This window comes from Bombina bombina, chromosome 1, assembly GCF_027579735.1.
Source record: "Bombina bombina isolate aBomBom1 chromosome 1, aBomBom1.pri, whole genome shotgun sequence".
Lineage (NCBI taxonomy): Eukaryota > Metazoa > Chordata > Amphibia > Anura > Bombinatoridae > Bombina > Bombina bombina.
This window is the reverse complement of record NC_069499.1, coordinates 928,101,115-928,125,737: the sequence shown is the minus strand read 5'-3', so window position 1 is coordinate 928,125,737 and position 24,623 is coordinate 928,101,115. Positions and strand designations below refer to the sequence as shown.

The 24,623-nt window shown below is 38.8% G+C and overlaps 1 protein-coding gene across 1 annotated transcript in view; it reads right to left on the bottom strand.

Moving 5' to 3' along the window:
- TSNAXIP1 (translin associated factor X interacting protein 1) overlaps nucleotides 1–24,623 on the bottom strand; it is a 168,647-nt gene that overhangs the window by 86,230 nt on the left and 57,794 nt on the right. The window contains exon 9 of the mRNA XM_053715909.1: nucleotides 13,017–13,176. Within this exon, the coding sequence (XP_053571884.1) occupies nucleotides 13,017–13,176 (160 nt within the window). The remainder of the gene's footprint in view (nucleotides 1–13,016; nucleotides 13,177–24,623) is intronic.

Below are 24,623 nucleotides of genomic sequence, written 5' to 3'. Positions count from 1 at the left end.
GTGTCAGTATACTCATCATGCCAACATACAATTAGCATTCAGATGGTTTAGTAGTGGTGACGATGGAAACGGATTGCAATAGGTTTCTTTTGAACTCATGACTAGGCCATTTAACCCCGTCTCTATGAGTAATTTTAGCAAAAAACTTGCCCAAAATACCAGTATTATTTTTAGCATTTTTACTATCAATCCATTTAAACAAAAATAGAGCCTTGTTTTTATTATTTACCTATTAAAACTAATAAAAAAATTAATAAAATAGTAGACAGCCCAAGGTATTGATCTAGGCCCATTTTGGTATATTTTATGCCACTGTTCCCCCACCAAATGCGATCATATTTAAAAAATGTTTTGACTTTTTCACAAACTTTGTGTTTCTCATAGAAATTATTTACATACCGCTTGTGCAGTTATAACACAAATGGATGTAAAAGTTTCTCTAGGATCCCCTCTATTCTAAAAGAGCAGACATGCACGGCTTTGTCATTGCTTTTTGGTAATTAGAAGGGTGCTAATTGCAGCTGCGCACCATACTTCAGCAATTCCTGGCAGTGAAGGGATTAATTAGTTAGCTGGCAAGGGTTATAGTATTCTAGTGTAAGGATTACCCTCCCACCTCCCTGATCCCTCTCAAAAAGCTCTATCCCCACCCACCTTTCTCTCCACCATCTTAGATACTGGCAGACCGTCTGCCAGTATTAATGGGACATCCTTTTCCAGAATTTATATTGCTTCAAAAGATAGATAATCCCTTTATTGCCCATTCCCCAGTTTTGCATAACCAATGCTGTTATTTTAATATAGTTTTTACCTCTGATTATCTTGTATCTAGGCCTCTGCAGACTGCCCCCTTATCTCAGTTCTTTTGACAGACTTGCATTTTAGCCAATCAGTGCTGACTCGTAAATAACGGGAGTGAGCACAATGTTATTTATATGACACACATGAACTAGCGCTGTCTAGTTGTGAAAAACTATCAAAATTAACCTACCTAGGTTTAGCTTTCAACAAAGAATACCAAGAGAACAAAGACAATGTATAATATTTGCCAAATAGGGGAGGGGGGGAGGAGGAAGCCGGAGCCTTCTAAGGTGGTTTAGAATTGTGGTATGAGAATTAATAGCATAGAAAATGGGTGTCATATGTAGAAATGACCTCATATCCGGTGGAAAATATAACCTGATATTGACTAACTTATATAATGCATATCGCCTATGACCAAAGAGTCACAACAAATTAAAAAAGGGGGGAAAAAGTTATGAATAGTTTAGTGCTTGGGCCTTGTCATAAGATAGCATTAACTAGCTAAAGATACAGACATCCTACAAGATACCAATGTCATCAGAATCGTGGTATACAGAGGGTGATAGAGACATGGCCTGCTGAAATTAGCGTAGTATAAATTCGCCCAGAATATAGACAGCAAGAACATTAATAATATCATAACAATTGTGGAGTATAATGACTTACAAAACATATATAGCGATAGCGTATGGCAATGACAGCAACTGTACTATGACAGTGAGCAATAACCGCTCCAGTTTCGACCTTTAGGAGGGGTAAATAAGATATATTAAATGGCTGACTAATTGGATGGCCACTTATGGGCATTTGGACAAAAACCTGAGAGAGATATGATAGTCAGACTGGTAACCACTTTTAAGCTTCATAGTAGCTGATAATGAACAGTGGATAAGCACCGTTTAGGATTTGATATGTATAAGTGAAATGGAGTCACGTTTGAAAAACATATAATAATAAACCAGTAACATAAAAAATATGTGACATAATAATCCACTATTTTCTATGGGGGGGGGCAGAGGTAGCGTTGTACCGTTCTGAGATGTTTTGAAACAGAGCATGTCAATCTTGTTTAACACAATACCACTAGTACTACAATTTTAATATTACTATTATCTGATATTTGACAATAAAAACTTGTTAACAACTGGTAGAACAACCAGCTATGTGTACTCAATATGCCGGATAGCTCGAAGAAATATAACATTGATATAAATACAAGTTTAGCTATGGGGCCCAATGTCATTCAAAAGGATATCATTCAAAAGGATACAGTATATCTCTGAGCAATTTAAAACATAAAGTATGCTAAAATAATTAAGAAACACTTGTAGCATATGTACCTCTTAAGACACATATTTTTATATACTAGATTCTGGTATAACATAAAACATAAAATATAACAAGAAACAAACTAGTAGAATAATCTACAATGTGTCTCTGAGCTTTGAAGGTGATTTATACTAGTATAGAGTTGAGATCTAATAGCTTAAAAGTAGTATGTACGACCATTTGTGTTAGATAAATAGCAAATGAAGAAATTGTTAAATAAAGCAAAGTATATTGATAAATATAAACTGGAGTTAAAAGTTATGTTTTGTAGGTGAGTATAGCTAACACAGATGTGAATTTCCATAATAGGGGAGGAGGTTATGAGGTGCATCTCTATAAGTAATATAGCATAGACAGGTTAATTTGTAAGCTAATTTAGAAGAAACTGTATATACTTGACCCCAGGAATAGGGTCTAGTGAGCTAAATTTAGGCCAATCGTGGTAGGCATATAATAAAGGACCATAATATTGTCAACTAATTGGTTTTAACAACTAATGGGAGTGAAATGTTGTAACTCTGATGGGGTAAATAACTATCTTCAGGAACTGGATTATCAGTATCATGTTTAAATATTAATGCCCAGGAGTAGAATATAAAGAATTAACCCCTATAAGGAGACAAGTAACTAGATTCTACCATATGAAGATAAAACCAACAATAAACAGTATAAATATATGTGAATGTGGATATTTAACTACAGTATTTAGTCCTATACATGGCCCCTATTAGACAGTGATATACATAGCTTAAAGGGACAGTCTACACCAACATGTTTCTTATTTAAAAAGATAGATAATCCCTTTATTACCCATTCCCCGTTTTTGCATAACCAACACAGTTATATTAATATACTTTTTACCTCTATGATTACCTTGTATCTAAGCCTTTGCAGACAGCCTCCTTATCTAAGTGCCTTTGACAGACATGCAGTGTAGTCAATCAGTGAAGACTCACGGGAGTGAGCACAATGTTATCTATATGACACATGTGAACTAGCACAGTCTAACTGTGAAAAACTTTCAAAATGCTCTGAGCTAGGAGGCGGTTTTCAACTGTTTAGAAATCAGTTTGAGCCTAGCTAGGTTTAGCTTTTCAAAAATACCACCAAGGGAACAAAGCAAATTTGATGATAAAAGTAAATTGGAAAGTTGTTTAAAATTGCATTCCCTATCTGAATCATGAAAGTTTAGTTTTGACTTTACTGTCCCTTTAACAGTAAAAGAGCTATGAAAATGCCAAAACATAAACCTAAGAGCAGTCCAGTTATAGACGTTTTAGCAGAGTTGTTCTCATTACAGTGCCTCAAACATTAAGACCTTAGCAACAACGTCCAGAGTACCATTTCAGAGCCTGAGTACTAAGGGCTCCCATCTCTATGAAAGCGTTACCCTACGCCAGATTTACCATTTGTCTCCAAAGCAGTAGGTCTGCTGGCTCGTTCGTTCTGGCTATTTGCCCAAAATGTGCTATGTTGGAGTCTGAACATCCAGGAAATGGACATTACAGAAATGGAAGCTGGTACGTGTAAATCCATGTCCGCAGCAGGCCCATGCCGAAAAGGTTTAATCCGTTGGCTGATGAGAAGCTTGAGTGCCGTGAATGAGTAACGGGTGCAGCAGAGAGAAAACTCCCTGCCTGAGTAGCTCGGGCACTGCAAACTAATATAGTTTTCCTCAGTCATTCGATGATTTTAAGGACCGTAGTCTTAGGAGAGGAAGTGATTTTGATCTGTCCTCCATGTTCCAGGGAGAGACTTCCTCTAACCCACGCCAGTCGGAGGAAAATTGTATACCCACTGCTCCTGCTGAACTGTCTTCGGGTTCTCTAGTGAGGTACAATCCGCAGCCTCCATCTGTACTAGAAAGGGGTGTAGTGGCTTTAGCTGTGGGCCGCCTGAAGGAGTTGCCTGCTTTCCCAGAGGAGCGCATATAATTTTGAGTTCTTCCATCTTGTGTTGCTGAGGGTTTAAGGAATCCTCAGTTGGTAGCGGTAGTTTCGTTAGGGAAGACAGTAGTGAGGCAATGCTCATCTTGAGGATCTGGAAGTGATCGTCAATGAGCCTCTGGGTGCGAAGTTCCCATGCCTCTACCGCCTCCATGTTAAAACTGGACCTCAGGCACAAGCGAGTAGCTCGTAGGTATAGACTCCCCAACGCTTAGATGTACAGAGAGAGTTAGTACAGGTTAGAGGTCCGGGGTAGAGTATATTGTGGTCAGCTGGCTCCTCTGACAATAAAGATCACCAAGGTTAGCGGATCTAGTGGATGAAACAGTAGCGCTTACCGCATGGCAAGGTTGAGAAACCATAAACCATATCTCCTCAATGTAGAGCTTTTTCTCGCTTGAGATACTTAGGCGGGTATAAATGAGATATTGTCATGGTTGCTGTTTTCTTTCAGCATGTCACTTTAAATCTTTCCCTATAAAGTCTCTCCTCCCACCTTCCTACTTGCCAATTAATGTTAGTTAGTGCATACAACGGTTGCTTCTAGCCTACCTACTGTTGCTACTGTGATCCTGCTACAAACTTGGCTACAAAGTATCCAGCTCATCAGAACATCCCTCCTGCTAAGATACTTTTCATACCTCTGAGACTATCTACAGTTCTACTTCAATTTTGGTAAAGCCGTATAAGGAATCTCCTTGCTTTCTGTTGCTTTTGGAGTTCAGCCGTTGCTGAACAAACACGCTGGACTGATTTATCCTGTTTGTAACAGTTGTGGAACTCGGACTCCCGCAACTGGCTCCCCGCTATATATAGCAGCTTAACACTCACCGGTTTTCACAGACCGCTGTTGCAGTGTTCACAGCTGTCAGTTCTCCTCTCACCGGATTTCATAGACCGCTACTTGCGGTGCTTACAGCTGTCAGCTCTCCTCTTCACGCCACGGAGTTAATCGAATCCTCCGGCCTCAACTCACCAGCTTCAGTGCCTGACACCAACACCTACGCCCTACGGACTAGTTTATTAGAGCTCCGTATCTCTTTAACATTCTTTTGCAAGGCAAGGACTCATCAAGCTTACTGTACAAACCAACATTTGTGAAACCTATAGCTCCGTTACATAAATCTCCTCGGATCAAACAAAACCACAATCAGGGCTAAACCACGCCCCCTGCCTGACGTCATATTGTGTCACGCTACAGCACAGGTCTTTGCAGCTTTCAAATATCCTGTAACCCAAAAATACTCACAAACATTTGCAGAGTTCTAAACTTCTTACAGCCAGGGGATATAAGCTCCTAGGAACTGTTCTGCAGTTGCGATCCCACACTTATTTCCTATAAATCTCATACTTATCAAGACTCTCCCTAACAGATATTGGGCATAACTCTAGACTTATAATATTAGATTATTTTCCATTTTTTTTAGGATATAAGCCATGAGCTCTGCTCATACACGTCTGCCCTCATCGGGAGTTGGCTCTGCCCCCACTTTTTATTTATTTATTTAATTTGTATTTTTTTTTTCTGTAGTGTAGAAGTCCTCCCATCTCCTCCCTACCTGTGATCGCTAATATAGAGTCCCCCCACCACCCTGATTCCCCATTTTTCTGTAGTGCTCCCTTCCAAACTTTATTTTCTGCATTGTAGAGCCACTTCCACTCCCTCACGCACCTCCCCCCCGGCACTGAAGGACATTGTTACAGACAGTGACACAGATCGTGCCCTGTTACCATATGAGGACAAATTGCCTGCAGATCAGGAACAGCAGCTCTACTGTTGAAGTCTCCTGAATCTGTGATGTATATACACTTTATGCAGAACGATGGGCAATGTACTGCATGACGTATATAAACGTCAGTTTGACTTAAGGGGTTAAAAGGCCAGTTATTAAGTTTTTTTGCACATGTGCTGTTTGCAATTAGTCTTAGAATTGTTACAAAGATGTCCCCAAAATACTATCCCAGGACTTTATCAAGTGCCTTGAGGTGTCAAATTTTAAAAGCCAAAAAGGTGTTGAAAAGTCTCTCGAAAAAGTATTGTGATTGGTGAGAACTTTTCTGCCCCAAAGTAAAAATAGGGCTTAAGGTTTGGCAAAGAGCAGATAACTCATTATTTCTTTCATGTAATTGGCAAGAGTCCATGAGCTAGTGACGTACCAGGAGGGGCAAAGTTTCCCAAACCTCAAAATGCCTATAACTACACCCCTCACCACATCCACAATTCAGTTTTAAAAACTTTGCCTCCTATGGAGGTGGTGAAGTAACTTTGTGCTTGATTTCTATGTTTTCTTCTATGATAAGCGATTCTAAGCATTTTGAAGCCCGATTCCTCTCAGAGTACAGTGTTTTTCAGAGGGATGTGAAGGGAGTATCGCCTATTGATTTTATGGTTTTCCTCGTGGGAAATCTTTTTCAAAGGTTCTCTGTTATCGGTCGTAGGGATTCATCTCCTACCTCCATTTTCAGATTGACGATATACTCTTATATACCATTACCTCTGCTGATACTTTTTCAGTACTGGTTTGGCTATCTGCTATATGTGGATGGGTGTCTTTCGGTAAGTATGTTTTTCTTATTTAAGACACTCTCAGCTATGGTTTGAAGCTTTATGTATTAATATAAAGTTTTAAATATATGTATTTTACTTTTAATTTGCCATGAGTCAGGTCTATGTATATTTCCTTTCGCAGACTGTCAGTTTCAGTTTGGGAAGCATGTTTAGGAAGTTATTTGTCTTACTTGGGGTATAGTTCTTTTTTCAAATTGACTGTTTTTTCTTTTAATTTCGTGGGCAAAATTAGGCTCACGAGGGTGCAAAATGCTGTTATTTATTGCGTCATTCTTGGTGCGAGAATTCTTTTTTTTCTGCAAAGTTCGTCATTTCCAGCGTCTTAGTTGAAGCCAGGTTTCCATGCACGAGGTTGCGTCTGTTATGACGCGAGTTGCGTCATTTCCGGATGTTTTTGGCACCACTTCCTTTTGTGTCGTGCGTCATACTTGGCGTCAAAAAAAATAGTTTTTTTTTCACCCCACTTCCTATATGCCTCTTGCCTTCTATATGCTCAGAGGGCTTTGCTGTCTGCATTTTTTCCCATTCCTGAGACTGCCATATAAGGAAAATGTAAATTTTGCTTTAATGTTGTTTTTCTTTTACATTTTGCAAGATGTCTCAATCTGATCCTGTCTCAGAAGCAACTGTTGGAATCTTGCTGCCTGATCACAGTTCTACCAAAGCTAAGTGTATCTGTTGTGAGTTAGCTGAGATTATATCTCCAGCTGTAGTATGTAACAGTTGTCATGATAGGATTTTGCATGCAGAAAACATTTCCATCAATACTAGTACAGTTTCTGTTGTTCCTTCAACATCTAATGTACATGATAACCCTGTTGATATGAAAAATTATATTGCTGATGCGATACAGAAGGCTTTGTCTGCTATACCGCCTTCTAATAAACGTAAAAGGTCTTTTAAAACTTCTCATAAATTTGATGAAATTTCTAATGACCGACAACATACTGAAATAGCCTCCTCTGATGAGGATCTCTCTGATTCAGAAGATCCTACCTCAGACATTGACACTGACAAATCTACTTATCTTTTCAAGATTGAGTATATTTGTTCCTTGTTGAAAGAAGTGTTGGTTACTTTGGATATTGAGGAGTCTAGTCCTCTTGATATGAAAACTAGTAAACGTTTAAATTCTATTTATAAACCTCCTGTGGTTACTCCTGAGGTTTTTACAGTTCCTGATGCTATTTCTGATGTGATTGCTAAGGAATGGATTAAGCCTGGTACTTTTTTTTAATTCCTTCTTCTAGGTTTATGCGGCTGCATCAACCTTTTGGTTGGATAGCTTAGCGCAACAAGAAACAGATCCTGATTTGTCTAGCATTGTTCGTTTGCTTCAACATGCTAATCAATTTATCTGTGTTGCTATTTTTGATATCATCAAAATTGATGTTAAATCTATGTCTTTAGCTATTTTAGCTAGAATAGCTTCATGGCTCAAATTTTGAAATGCTGACTCTGGGGCAGGCTCGCCAGAAACAGCAGTTATGAAGCAGCGGTCACAAAGACCGCTGCTCCATAACCTGTCCCCCTGCTCTGAGCAGGCGGACAGACATCGCCGGAAATCAACCCGATCGAGTACGATCGGGTTGATTGACACCCCCCTGCTGGCGGCCCATTTGCCGCGAGTCTGCAGGGGGCGGCGTTGCGTATTGCTCGCCGTATTCAGCGAGGTCTGTTGGACCTGATCCGCACTGTCGGATCAGGTCCGACAGACCTTGATAAATAGAGGCCATAGTATCTAAGTCTAGATTACTATCTCTTTCTTTCCAAGGTAACAATTTATTTGGTTCTCAGTTGGATTCAATTATTTCAACTATCACTGGAGGGAAGGGAGTTTTTTGCCTCAAGATAAAAGATCTAAGGGTAAATCTAAAGCTTCTAATCATTTTTGTTCTTTTCGACAGAACAAGGAACAGAAAACCAATCCTTCCCCTAAAGACTCTGGTTCCAATTGGAAATCTTCTTCAAGTTGGAATAAATCCAAGCCTTTTAAGAAACCAAAGCCAGCCCCCAAGTCTGCATGAAGGTGCGGCCCTTGATCCAGTTCAGCTGGTGGGGGGCAGATTGAAATTATTCCAAGACATTTAGGCAGATTCTGTTCAAAATCAGTGGATTCAGAGTATTGTCTCTTAAGGGTATTGAATAGGATTCAGAGTAAGACCTCCTGTGAGAACATTCTTTCTCTCTCACGTTCCAGCAAATCTGGTGAAGGCTCAGGCTTTTCTGAAGTGTGTTTCAGATCTAGAGCTTTCAGGGGTAATAATACCAGTTCCGTTTCAGGAACAAGGTCTGGGGTTTTATTCAAATCTATTCATTGTCCCAAACAAAGAAAATTCATTCAGGCCAGTTCTGGATGTGAAGTTTTTAAATCGTTTTGTAAGAGCCCCAACTTTCAAGATGGTGACTATAAGGACTATTTTCCCTTGTATTCAGCAAGGGCATTATATGTCCATGATAGACTTACAGGATGCATATCTTCACATTTCGATTCATCCAGACCACTATCTGTTTCTGAGATTCTCTTTTCTAGACAAGCATTACCAATTTTTATCGCTCTTTCATTTGGCCTAGCAACAGCTCCAAGGATCTTTTCGAAGGTTCTCGGTGCCCTTCTATCTGTAATCAGAGGACCAGGTATTGCAGTGTTTCCTTATTTGGACGATATCTTGGTTCTAGCTCAGTCTTTACATTTAGCCGAATCTCACACAAATCAACTATTGTTGTTTCTTCAAAGACATGGTTGTAGGATCAATGTACCAAAGAGTTTCTCGATTCCTCAGACAAGGGTCACCTTTTTAGGTTTCCAGATAGATTCAGTGTCCATGACTCTGTCCTTAACAGACAAGAGACGAATGAAATTGGTTTCAGCTTGTTGAAACCTTCAGTCTCAATCATTCCCTTCAGTGGCTATGTGCATGGAAGTTTTAGTTCTCAAGACTGCAGCATCGGACGCGATCCCCTTTGCTCGTTTTCACATGAGACCTCTACAGCTTTGTATGCTGAATTAATGGTGCAGGGATTATATTCGGATATCACAATTGATATACTTAAATCCCAACATTCAACTCTCTCTTACTTGGTGGTTAGACCATCATCGTTTAATTCAGGGGGCCTCTTTTGTTTGTCCTACCTGGACTGTAATTAAAACAGATGCAAGTCTTTCAGGTTGGGGAGCTGTCTGGGGATCTCTAACAGCACAAGGGGTTTGGAAACCTCAAGAGACGAGGTTACCAATCAATATTTTAGAACTCCATGCTATTTTCAGGGCTATTCAGGTTTGGCCTCTGTTAAAGAGAGAACCATTCATTTGTTTTCAGTCGGACAATATCACAACTGTGGAATATGTCAATCATCAGGGTGGGACTCGCAGTCCCCTAGCTATGAAAGAAGTATCTTGGCAGAATCCAGCTCTTGTCTAATTTCTGCGGTGCATATCCCAGGTGTAGACAATTGGGAAGTGGATTATCTCAGCCGTCAGACCTTACATCCGGGGGAGTGGTCTCTCCATCCAGATTTTGTCAGATTGTACAGATGTGGGGTCTTCCAGAAATAAATCTGATGGCTTCTCATCTAAACAAGAAACTTCCCAGGTACCTGTCCAGGTCCAGGGATCCTCAGGCGGAGATGGTGGATGCTTTAGCAGTTCCTTGGTTTTACCAACCTGCTTATATATTTCTGCCTCTAGTTCTTCTTCCAAGAGTGATCTCCAAGATCATTATGGAACAATCGTATGTGTTTCTGATAGCACCAGCGTGGCCTCACAGGTTTTGGTATGCGGATCTTGTTCGGATGTCCAGTTGCCAGCCTTGGCCACTTCCTCTAAGACCAGACCTTCTGTCTCAAGGGCCGTTTTTCCATCAGGATCTCAAATCGTTAAATTTGAAGGTATGAAAATTGAACGCATAGTTCTTAGTCATAGAGGTTTCTCTGACTCAATGATTAATACTATGCTACAGGCTCGTAAGTCTGTTTCAAGAAAGATTTATTATCAAGTTTGGTAGACCTATATTCCATGGTATTCTTCTCATAAACTCTCCTGGCATTCTTTTAGAATTCCTAGAATTTTACAGTTTCTTCAGGATGGTTTGGATAAAGGTTTGTCTGCAAGTACTTTGAAGGGACAAATCTCTGCTCTTTCTGTTTTATTTCAAAGAAAGATTGCTAAGCTTCCTGATATTCACTGTTTTGTTCAGGCTTTGGTTCGTATCAAGACTGTTATTAAATCAATCTCTCCTCCTTGCAGTCTTAATTTGGTTTTGAAGACTTTGCAGGCTCCTCCTTTTGAGCCTATGCATTCTTTGGATATTAAACTACTTTCTTGGAAAGTGTTGTTTCTTTTGGCTCTCTCTTCAGCTAGAAGAGTTTCCGAATTGTCTGCTCTCTCTTGTGAGTCTCCTTTTCTGATTTTTCATCAGGATAAGGCTGTCTTGCGTACTTCGTTTAAATTTCTTCCTAAGGTTGTGAATTCTTACAACATTAGTAGGGAAATTGTTGTGTTCTAATCCCAAGAATGCTCTTGAAAGATCTTTGCATTCTTGGATGTTGTAAGAGCTTTGAAATATTATGTTGAAGCTACTAAAGATTTCAGGAAGACTTCTAGTCTATTTGTTGTCTTCTCTGGTTCTAGGAAAGGTCAGCAAGCTTCTGACATCTTGGTTAAAGCTTTTGATTCATAAAGCTTATTTGGAGGCGGGACAGTCCCCACCTCAGAGGATCACAGCTCATTCTACTAAATCAGTCTCCACTTCTTGGGCTTTTAAGACTGAAGCTTCAGTTGATCTTTGCATACATTTACTAAATTGTACCATTTTTATGTATTTGCTTCTGAAGCAGTCTTTGGTAGAAAAGTTCTTCAGGCATCTTTTTCAGTTTGATTCTTCTGCTAATGTTTTAAGTTTTTTTCTTTCAATTTATAAGAAAAACATATTTTTTGTGGATTTAATTTTTTCAGCGGAAAATGGCTGTTTTTATTTTATCCCTCCCTTTCTAGTGACTCTTCTGTGGTCTCCCACATCTTGGGTATTTCTATCCCATACATCACTAGCTCATGGACTCTTCTACATGAAAGAAAACATAATTTATGTAAGAACTTACCTGATAAATTAATTTCTTTCATATTGGCAAGAGTCCATGAGACCAATGCTTTTTCTGGTGGTTATGATTTTTTTGTTTAAAAGCACAATTATATTCCAGTTCCTCTTTTTTGTATGCTTTTTTACTCCTTTTTCTATCACCCCGCTACTTGGCTATTCGTTAAACTGAATTGTGGGTGTGGTGAGGGGTGTATTTATAGGCATTTTAAGGTTTGGGAACCTTTGCCCCTCTTGGTAGGATTGTATATCCCATATGTCACTAGCTCATGGACTCTTGCCAATATGAAAGAAATGAATTTATCAGGTAAGTTCTTACATAAATTATGCTTTTATTACAAGATATGCTCAGACACGCAAACACTCAATCTAAGCTAATATCTATAAGAGGCGCCAAACTATCAAAAATTGCAAATCAGTGCAATATAGCTAGATGTATATACCAAGCACAGATGTTAATAATAAAAAATAAATAGATAGCCTGAGGAAACGGTGCTGTGCCACTGAGAAACGCGTTGCTGTTGTTTTTAACTTTTTATAAATTTTTTAATATATTTTATCTTGCTGCTGCATCTTATTTCCACTTGGATTTCTTGAACCTATATCCATTTGGCTTCTATCACTGCCTCTGACCAGCTAAGTGCTGTCTGTGGTCTTGAGTGGATTACCTGGACTCCTATCACGGTGGGACGAGGAATAGCCCTGGTACAGAGTTGCCTGAGAGTTTGCCGGACGACTTTGTGGATCCGGCTTGCCTTTTTAGCACATTTGTGCATTTCATCACGTGAGTAGGATTGACTTCTTAATACACATCGTTTTGTGTGACCTGTTGATCTGCACTATGTGGCGCCCTCTATTCTTTGTATCTTAAACTCATTATTTTGATTGCATCAAATCCAAAAGTGGTCTTTTTGGCCAAAAAAAGAAAAGAAAAAGAGAACCGAAAAGGCCTCAGCCAATAGATTGTGATTGACCCTATGTGTTAAACACATGGTTAAAGTCAGTTCCCGAGCAGCAATATACTACTGGGAGCTAGACAAACACATCTAGTTAACAAGAGGCATATGTGCATAACCATCAATCACCAGCATTGCTGTTCCTGAGCTTACCTAGGTATGTTTTTCAACAAAGGATACCAAAAGAGTGAAGTCATTTTTTTTACCTAAAGTAAATTGAAAATTCTCTTAAAACGTCATGCCATATATAAATTCTTAAAGATTAATTTGACTTTCATGTCCCTTTAAGAACACGCAAATAAAAATGTTTTCCTTTTACCTGTGCACTTTTCCCACGCTGGACGAGGGGTGCTATTAAGCTGCAATTCTTCCAGTTCTGCGCAGGCTGCATCACGCTGGGCCAAGACCTGCTGATTAATTTCCAGAAGGGACTTGTGTTCTTTGTGCAGTTGGCACATATCTTTCTGCAACACATCTATCTGCATGAAGGGGATATAGTTAGATACCAGCACTGCACAGAAGCACAGTCAGATACAAATACAGGATACCCACACAACCTTAGGACTACAGTTAGCGTTAACTACAAAAAGGATGATGTTAAATAATGTCAGTCCAACAGTCGCAGAAGCCCAGATAGATACTAATGAGGACAGAGCAGAACAGTCAGATACCCACAAAGTTAAAGAAATGAAAAATCAATAGTATATGAAGTCAATACAGCCCCAGCATAATACTGGAAAGCACTTTAAAATGAAAAAAAAAAGTTTTATTTTAAACATCTCCTCAATGTGACTGGTAGATTGGGTACTGATTTCGGAGTTTAAATAAACAAAAACAAAAAACTTATTTTAATGCAGCACAAATTGAGCAACCCGGTCAGTAAACAAACCACCAACATAACAACACAGACACATGACCAGTGACATTATAATGTTGGCATGTCAGGTGATCCTCTGTCTGTGCGACTAGTAAATGGTTCCCTGTAGGAAATTCAATACTTGATTTAGATGCACACAGGCGTAGAGTTTACCGTTATGAAGTCATATGACCAATAAAATCACAGGCATTAAAGGTACATGAAACCCAAAATTTTTCTGTCATGATTCAGATAGAGAATACAATTTTAAACAACTTTCTAATTTACTTCTATTATCTAATCTGTTTCATTCTCTTGGTATCATTTGTTGAAGGAGCAGCAATGCACTACTAGTTTCTAACTGAACACATGGGTGAGCCAATCACATTCAATATATATATGCAGCCACCAATCAACAGCTAGAACCTAGTTTCTCTGCTGCTCATGAACTTGCCTAGATAAACCTTTCAGCAAATGATAACAAGAGAAGGAAGCAAATTAAATAATAGAAGTAAATTGGAAAGTTGTTTAAAATTGTATTCTCTATCTGAACCATCAAAGAAAAATTTGGGGTTTCATGTCCGTTTAACATAACATGTTTAAACTATACACTATGTTTTACATTATTTAACAATAAAACCTACTGATCTGATTGGTTATCACTATTTTCTGCTACAAGAATAGGGCTCATTTATATAGTTCCTTTATTTAGAACTAGTCCTAAAGCCCGTTCACACGGGCCATTTTTTGCAGTACATCGGTCCCACCCCTTGCTCTCTCTCCCTCCCCCTCTCTTTTGCTCTCTCTCTCCCTCTCTCTTTTGCTCCCTCTCTCCCTCTCTCTTTTGCTCTCTCTCTCCCCCTTTCTTTTGCTCTCTCTGCCCCTCTCTTTTGCGCTCTCTCTCTCCCCCTCTCTTTTGCGCTCTCTCTCTCCCCCTCTCTTTTGCTCTCTCTCCCCTTTCTCTTTTGCTCTCTCTCCCCCCTCTCTTTTGCTCTCTCTCCCCCCTCTCTTTTGCTCTCTCTCCCCCCTCTCTTTTGCTCTCTCTCTCCCCCTCTCTCTCTCCCCCTCTCTTTTGCATTCTCTCTCTTCCCCTCTCTTTTGCGTTCTCTCTCTCTCTCCCCCTCTCTTTTGTGTTCTCTCCCCTCTCTTTTGCACTCTCTCTCTCTCCCCTCTCTTTTGTGCTCTCTCTCCTCCTCTCTTTTGCCCTCTCTCCCCCTCTCTTTTGCGCTTTCTCTCTCCCCCTCTCTTTTGTGGTGCCTCCTCCCCTTCTCTTTTGCGCTGTCTCTCCCCCCCTCTCTTTTGCGCTCTCCCTCCCCCCTCTCTTTTTCGCTCTCCCTCCCCCCTCTCTTTTGCGCTCTCTCTCTATCCCCCCTCTCTTTTGTGCTCTCTGTCTCCCCATCTCTTTTGCGCTCTCTCTCTCCCCCTCTCTTGTGCACTCTCTCTTTCCCCTCTCTTTTGCTCTCTCTCTCCATCCCTCTCTTTTGCTCTCTCTCCGCCTCTCTCCCCTCTCCCCCCTCTTTTGCTCTCTCTCTCCATCCCTCTCTTTTGCTCTATCTCCCCCCTCTCTCTCTCCCTTCTCCCCCTCTTTTGCTCTCTCTTCCCCTCTCTTGCTCTCTCTTCCCCTCTCTATTGCTCTCTCTCCCCCCTCTCTCTCCCCCTCTCTTATTTTGCTCTCTCTTCCCCCCTCTTATTTTCTCTCTTCCCCTCTCTTTTGCTCTCTCTCCCCATCTCTCTTCCCTCTATTTTGCTCTTTCCCCTCTATTTTGCTATCTTTCCCCTCTTTTTTGCTCATTCCCCTCTCTTTTGCTCTCTCTTACCCTCTCTTTTGCTCTCTCTTACCCTCTCTTTAGCTCTTTCCCATTTCTTTTGCTCTCTCCCCTACTCTTTCTATCTCCTTCCCCCCTCTCTCTCGCGCGCTTGTGCCGGCCCTGCCCCCGCCACGCTCGACCACGCCCCTGCGTACGGCCACGCCCCGCTCACATCCTGGCCACGCCCATTCATGTCCGGCCATGCCGATTTCCGCCCACCGTCACTGTGCAGCAGCAGATCAGGTAGACTCTAAGGCCAGGTGTGTTTGTCCTCGTGCTGTCTCTACTGTACATGACAGCTTCGGACAAACACACTTGGCCTTTTATATTATAGGATGGCTGAAAAAAAAGTTGCACATTACTGATAGCCTGTTATGTCCTTGTTTCTATGGCACTGGTACTGAGCAATTATTGTTAGATTTCAGAGTAAATACCAATAGAAAGTAAAAAGCTTATGTATGAGAAAAATAAAATGGTAAGTCAGATAGAGCATTCAAATATAAACAACTTTCTAATTTACTTAAATTATATATATTTCTTTGTTCTTTTTGTATCTTTTGTTGAAAAGCCGGGGTGTAAGCTCAGGAGTGTGCAGATGTCTGGAGCACTATATGGCAGTAGTTTTGCAAGAATGTAATTCATTTGCAAAAGCACTAGATGGCAGCACTATTTCCTGCCATGCAGTACTCCAGACACCTACTTATAACAAAGAATATCATGAGAAGTTGATATTGGAAACTTTTTTAAATATTGTACGCTTTGTCTGAATCACACACAAACAAAAAAATTGGGTTTCATATCCCTTTAAGGATGTTGAAAATATTTTTGTCTGGAAAGCTATCTAAATATAAATTTAAAGGGACGTTGTAGTCAAAATAATTACATGTTTAAAGGGACATAATACTCATATGCTAAATCACTTAAAACTGATGCAGTATACCTGTAAAATGCTGACAGGAAAATATCACCTGAGCATCTCTATGTAAAAAAGGAAGATATTTTACCTCACAATTTCCTCAGCTCACCAGAGTAAGTGCTGTGTAAAAAGTTATACCCAGCTGCTCCCAGCTGCAGGGAAAAAAATAAAAAATGAAGAAATGAACAGCAGCCAATCAGCAGTGCTGAGGTCATGAACTCTTTTACTGTGATCTCATGAGATTTCTTAGTAAACTCCCTTAAACTGAATAGGGAAATAAGATGAGTGTGCACGAAGCTCGCTCCCTTGCCTGTCCTGGGACAGACATACTGATTTGCTGCTTAAAGTCCTTTACAATGGGGTGTGAATACTTAGGACATTTTGAGGTAAAATAGCTTTCTTTTTTACATAGAGATGTTGAGTTGATATTTTCTAGTCAGCTTTTTACAGCTATACTGCATCACTTTCAAGTGTTTCAACATTTGGGTATCATGGCCCTTTAATCTGTTAGAGAATGCTATTTTATCTCTGTAGTGAACCTGCAAGTAGGATCAATAGGTTTTATTGTTAAATAATGTAAAACCCTTTGAACATTACAGGAAATATAAAAGGGACATTCTAATTAAATATGTACAAGCTTGGTAGTAACAGAACAGACTCTAATTGGCAACCTCATTTCAAAGGGACAAAACTGACAGTGACCAGCAGTTCTCTGCAGCCCCCACGCAGTGCTTTAACTGTGTTAAATGCTGCTAATGATAAAATGACATGTTCTGACGAATAAGAACATGTAATTGTTTTACTATGATGGACATTTAAACTAATACAGCAGTTTCTGATTGCTACTTATGCTCATTGGCTGATAAAAAGAACTCCCGTAATTCTATTGGAGAGGGACACACCTCTTTAAAACATGACTCGACCTCCCGAAATTTCCTAAATGTTACCCAAGACCAGGAGAATGGGGTCAGAAATAGGGTGGTTTGTGGGTGGAGCTGAGGGTTAGTATGACTTGAGTGGAGTCAGGACATTTATAAGGAAGAGAGTTAGCGGGAGGGACAACTAGAAAGTGTTCCAAAACCAGTTCCACGCTGCAAAATACAGAAGTCCGGTATTGTGAGGTTAACGGGAGAACTCTTAGCTTCAGACACTTACTAGAAAATGATTGGATGTACAGTTCATGTGCAATAGAGTTGTTTACTAAATGATATTATCCCTGCCTATAGTTCCAGCCAGCAATATGCGAAATGAAAGTCAAGTCAGTTTGCTTCTATGGGGATCTAAAATGATAAACATCTAACATATAAACCTAAAGTTTTTTTCACACTTGTGAATACCTTTTACTTTAAACTACAGGGTGTAGATATTTGATGATTAACAACATATATAAATGAATTATATAAATGAATGGCTTACATATAATTTCCTCGCTGAAATGCACAAAAGCCAGTCTTTACTTCAAAATTCTGAAAATCAACTCTGCACCTCTCATGGGAACAGGCACTTCATGCAACGACAGCTTACAAAAACACAGCTCTTTCATCCTTAAAGGGACATTCCAGCCAAAATTGGAATACACATAATTGCATTTTAGTATTGAATAGAAGCATTTTTGTAATATACACATATTAGCAAAAATGCTTCTAATAAAAGTTATAGCTGTTTCAAAAGTGTATTTAAGTATGCACCGTGCACCAGCATTTTAAACACAGCACTTGCTCAGAAAGCCTGAGATGCTTGTACCATCTGGCAATGACTCAATTTTGTAATTGCTAACATGACACAAGCCCCACTGATGTTCTAAGTAGGTGTAGTATTTAAAATGCTGGTGCATTGACAATATCTAGCTATGCTTCACATGCACGTGCATAGAAAAATGCTAACACTAAAACAGTGATAACGTTTGCTAGAAGCATTTTTGACAAAACATGTATAATGCAAATAAGTTTCTATTCAAAGATGTAATTAATCTATGTGCATTTACATTTTGACCGGAATGTCCCTTTAAGACCTTTTCATTTACCAACAACTGAATGTTACAGTAAACACAATTGCATTAACTGTTTTGCGAAAACCAAAAAGTTGCACAAAACACATCAAAAATACCTTACAAAGTATAGTTACAATCATAATAACACCATCTAATAAAACATTTTTAAAATGTATTTATTTATATGTGTATTTATGTATTTACAGACATATAAACACATAAAACATATATATATATATATATATATATATATATATATATATATATATATATATATATATATATATATATATATATGTGTGTGTGTGCATTAGAGCCCTTTGCAGTTAAAGGGACAGTCAAGTCCAAAAAAAAATCCATGTTTCAAATAGGGCATGTAATTTTAAACAACTTTCCAATTTACTTTTATCAACAATTTTGCTTTGTTCTCTTGGTATTCTAGTTGAAAGCAAACCTAGGAAGGCTCATATGATAATTTCTAAGCCCTTGAAGGCCGCCTCTATTTTATTTACTTTTCACAGCAGGGGAGAGCAAGCTCATGTAGGCCATATAGATAGCATTGTGATCACGCTAGTGGCTAGTGGCAGACACTGCACTAATTGGCTAAAATGCAAGTCAATAGATAATAACAAAGTCATGTGATTAGGGTCGGTCAGAAGATGCTTAGATACAAGTTAGTCACAGAAGTAAAAAGTGTATTAATATAACAGTGTTTGTTTTGCAAAACTGGGGAATGGGTAATAAAGGGATTATCTATCTTTTTAAACAACAAAAATGATGCTGTTGACTGTCCCTTTAAGTAGATGAAAACATGTAAAAGCATATTTATGCAATATTCATATTTAATAAAGGTTTTATTTACTGTAAATATTTCACATTCCAATGTTCTGCACATAGAATATGTTCTATGTACAGGGAGTGCAGAATTATTAGGCAAATTAGTATTTTGACCACATCATCCTCTTTATGCATGTTGTCTTACTCCAAGCTGTATAGGCTCAAAAGCCTACTACCAATTAAGCATATTAGGTGATGTGCATCTCTGTAATGAGAAGGGGTGTGGTCTAATGACATCAACACCCTATATCAGGTGTGCATAATTATTAGGCAACTTCCTTTCCTTTGGCAAAATGGGTCAAAAGAAGGAGTTGACAGGCTCAGAAAAGTCAAAAATAGTGAGATATCTTGCAGAGGGATGCAGCACTCTTAAAATTGCAAAGCTTCTGAAGCGTGATCATCGAACAATCAAGCGTTTCATTCAAAATAGTCAACAGGGTCGCAAGAAGCGTGTGGAAAAACCAAGGCGCAAAATAACTGCCCATGAACTGAGAAAAGTCAAGCGTGCAGCTTCCAAGATGCCACTTGCCACCAGTTTGGCCATATTTCAGAGCTGCAACATCACTGGAGTGCCCAAAAGCACAAGGTGTGCAATACTCAGAGACATGGCCAAGGTAAGAAAGGCTGAAAGACGACCACCACTGAACAAGACACACAAGCTGAAACGTCAAGACTGGGCCAAGAAATATCTCAAGACTGATTTTTCTAAGGTTTTATGGACTGATGAAATGAGAGTGAGTCTTGATGGGCCAGATGGATGGGCCCGTGGCTGGATTGGTAAAGGGCAGAGAGCTCCAGTCCGACTCAGACGCCAGCAAGGTGGAGGTGGAGTACTGGTTTGAGCTGGTATCATCAAAGATGAGCTTGTGGGGCCTTTTCGGGTTGAGGATGGAGTCAAGCTCAACTCCCAGTCCTACTGCCAGTTTCTGGAAGACACCTTCTTCAAGCAGTGGTACAGGAAGAAGTCTGCATCCTTCAAGAAAAACATGATTTTCATGCAGGACAATGCTCCATCACACGCGTCCAAGTACTCCACAGCGTGGCTGGCAAGAAAGGGTATAAAAGAAGAAAATCTAATGACATGGCCTCCTTGTTCACCTGATCTGAACCCCATTGAGAACCTGTGGTCCATCATCAAATGTGAGATTTACAAGGAGGGAAAACAGTACACCTCTCTGAACAGTGTCTGGGAGGCTGTGGTTGCTGCTGCACGCAATGTTGATGGTGAACAGATCAAAACACTGACAGAATCCATGGATGTTTTGAGTGTCCTTGCAAAGAAAGGTGGCTATATTGGTCACTGATTTGTTTTTGTTTTGTTTTTGAATGTCAGAAATGTATATTTGTGAATGTTGAGATGTTATATTGGTTTCACTGGTAAAAATAAATAATTGAAATGGGTATATATTTGTTTTTTGTTAAGTTGCCTAATAATTATGCACAGTCATAGTCACCTGCACACACAGATATCCCCCTAAAATAGCTAAAACTAAAAACAAACTAAAAACTACTTCCAAAAATATTCAGCTTTGATATTAATTAGTTTTTTGGGTTCATTGAGAACATGGTTGTTGTTCAATAATAAAATTAATCCTCAAAAATACAACTTGCCTAATAATTCTGCACTCCCTGTATTTGTAAATAGATATTTATATATATATATATATATATATATATATATATATATATATATATATATATATACCTATATATAATCATGTGTGTATATATATATATATATATATATATATAATATTCAAATTTTCATGTCTGTTTAGAGCAAATTGAAATATGCAATCAAATTTGTACAAGAGTGGGGTGTTAGGTTTTTCCATTTATTTTTCTCCATTGACTTCTATGAGGGATACTGGAAAGCACTGCTATTACAGGTTTGCAAAAACCTGGCATTTGCGGGCGATATGGCTGCGTTGAGCTCCATACCGCACACAAATACCAGTGCTGCTTTGACGTGATTTCCCCATAGACATCAATGGGGAGAGTCGGTAAAAAAAAAGCCTAACACCTGCAATCGCAGACCGTAAAGCAGCCCCATTGATATCTATGGGGAAAGAAAATGTATGTTTAAACCTAACACCCTAACATAAAAACCACATCTAAACACCCCTAATCTACTGCCCCTGAGATCGCCGACACCTACATTACACTTATTAACCCCTAATCTGCCGCCCCCAACGTCGCTGCCGCCACTATACTAAAGTTATTAACCCCTAAACCTCTGGCCTCCCACATCACTAAAACTAAATAAATATATTAACCCCTAAACCTAACCCTAAGTCTAGCCCTAACCCTAACGTAACCCTAACCCTAACATCCCTAACTTTAACATAATTAATATAAATCTAAATAAAACCTACTATTAATAACTAAATAATTCCTATTTAAAACTAAATACTTACCTGTAAAATAAACCTTAAGCTAGCTACAATATAACTAATAGTTACATTGTAGCTATCTTAGGTTTTTATTTTTATTTCACAGCTAAGTTTGTATTTATTTTAACTAGGTAGACTAGTTAGTAAATAGTTATTAACTATTTACTAGCTACCTAGTTAAAATAAATACAAATTTACCTGTAAAATAAAACCTAAACTGAGTTACACTAACACCTAACATTACAATAAAATTAAATAAATTAAATTAAACAATATCAAAATAAAAAAGCCCCAGCCTACACTAAACTGCTTATAGCCCTTAAAGGGCCTTTTGCGGGGCATTGCCCCAAAGAAATTAGCTCTTTTACCTGTAAAAAAAAAAATACAAACAACCCCCCAACAGTAAAACCCACCACCCACACAAAAGCCTATCTAAATAAACCTAAGCTCCCCATTGCCCTGAAAAGGGCATTTGGATGGGCATTGCCCTTAAAAGGGCATTTAGCTCTTTTACGTTGCCCAAAACCCTAAGCTAAAAATAAAACCCACCCAATAAACCCTTAAAAAAAACTAACACTAACCCCCGAAGATCCACTTACAGTTTTTGAAGACCGGACATCAATCCTCATCCAGCCGGCGAAGTCTTCATCCAAGCGGCAAGAAGTCCTCAACGAAGTGGGGAGAAGTCTTCATCCAAGCGGCAAGAAGTCATCATCCAGGCGGTCAGAAGTCTTCATCCAGACGGCATCTTCTATCTTCATCCTTCCGACAGCGGAGCGGCTCCATCTTCAAGACATCCGGCGCGGAGCATCCTCTTCATACGGTCCCAGCCGTACACTGAAGGTTCCCTTTAAGAATTCTATCAGCCAATCAGAATTAAAGGGTAAAAAATCCTATTGGCTGATGCAATCAGCCAATAGGATTGAGCTTCAATCCTATTGGCTGACCCAATCAGCCAATGGGATTGAGCTTGCATTCTATTGGCTGTTCCAATCAGCGAATAGAATGCAAGCTCAATCCAATAGAATTCTATCAGCCGATTAGAATTCAAGGGACGCCATCTTGGATGACGTCCCTTGAAGGGAACCTTCAGTGTACGGCTGGGACCGTATGAAGAGGATGCTCCGCACTGGATGTCTTGAAGATGGAGCCGCTCCACGTCGGAAGGATGAAGATAGAAGATGCCATCTGGATGAAGACTTCTGCCTGCCTGGAGGACGACTTCTTGCCGCTTGGATGAAGACTTCTCCCGGCTTCGTTGAGGACTTCTTGCCGCTTGGATGAAGACTTCTCCCGGCTGGATGAGGATGGATGTTCGGTCTTCCAAAACTGTAAGTAGATCTTCGGGGGTTAGTGTTAGGTTTTATTAAGGGTTTATTGGGTGGATTTTATTTTTAGCTTAGGGTTTGGGCAATGTAAAAGAGCTGAATGCCCTTTTAAGGGCAATGTCCATCCAAATGCCCTTTTCAGGGCAATGGGTAGCTTAGGTTTTTTAGGTAAGTTTTTATTTAGGGGGTTGGTTGTGTGGGTGGTGGGTTTTACTGTTGGGGGGTGTTTGTATTTTTATTTGCCAGATAAAATAGCTGATTTCTTTGGGGCAATGTCCCGCAAAAAGGCCATTTTAAGGGCTATTGGCAGTTCAGTTTAGGCTAGGGGTTTTATTATTTTGGGGGGCTTTTTTATTTTGATAGGGCTATTCGATTAGGTGTAATTAGTTTAAATATTTGATCATTTCTTTTTTATTTTGTGTAACTTAGTGTTTGTTTTTTTTGTAATTTGTAATTTAGTTAAATTTCATTAATGTAATTTATTTAATTTTAGTGTAATATTAGGTTTTAGTGTAAGGCAGGTTAGTATACATGTGTATATTATTTTATGATAGTCTTATACCCTGACAGTAGCTAGCTTAGGTTTTATTTTTATTTCACAGGTAAATTTGTATTGATTTTTACTAGGTAGCTAGTAAATAGTTAATAACTATTTACTAACTAATCAACCTAGCTAAAATAAATACAAACTTACCCGTGAAATAAAAATAAAACCTAAGCTAGCTACTGTCAAGGTATAAGACTATCATAAAATAATATACACATGTATACTTATAAATAATATGTCTGTGTACACCAAATAATTAATTTTGTTTATGGGATCCAAAAGGGACAATGTATGTAAACCAGCCCCCTCTCTCAATTACTTGCAGAACAAAGAAATGTTTTCAAAGTAATCTTAGAGGAGACATTTGGTCTATTTAAACAGTCATTTCAAAGAAAATGACAAAAGTTTAAACTGTTGCGATAGTATAGGACCATTGAGTCATTTCAAAGAAGGACATATTGTCTCAAAAGATAATATTAGTTATATGCTCAGTATATGACATCAGATGGGAGACACTTTTTCCTGATTAACATAGCTTTTGAAGCTCACAGCCCTGTAGGGGGTAACAACCAAATTAGCAAACAAGGACCGATGGTCAAACACATCCTGCTGTGTATGGAGACAGCATTCTAGGCCTAAAATCAGATAAACAAGTGAAATCATGACTACATAGTGATTAGCATAGACTTGTTAATTAGTTCCTGCCTGTGTATTGAGGCAGTAAAAATTTGACCAGCTAAAAACACATGTTCTAAATTATACTCTTAAACCCATTGTTAAAAGAGAGCATAGAAATGAATGTGTGTATGTATATATATATATTTTGGAAGCATAGAATGTTTTAGGATTTAAAATGAGCATTCTAACAATTATCTCTTTCATTCCAGGCATCTAAGAAGTACATATCTAATTGATATTTTAAATTATATCCTGTGTATTTTATCCTCTCAAAGAGAGATATACAGATATGAAATATTAATCTGTATGGAATAATAACCTTTGTATCTTTATATATTTCAGACATATAATAACAAGATGTCCTATGAATATGGACCATAGACAAGATTCATGCATTCAGGATTTGTTAGAAATATGAAATGTATTTGAATATAAATGTGGGGAAATGACCTGGTAACATTTTTAATGGATCTTAAACTAATAAGTTAGCAGTATAAATTCCTTTGTTATAATATAATGTTAAAAACATAATGTGTTTGGTATCAAGGAAATCAGAAAAATGATATGATACTA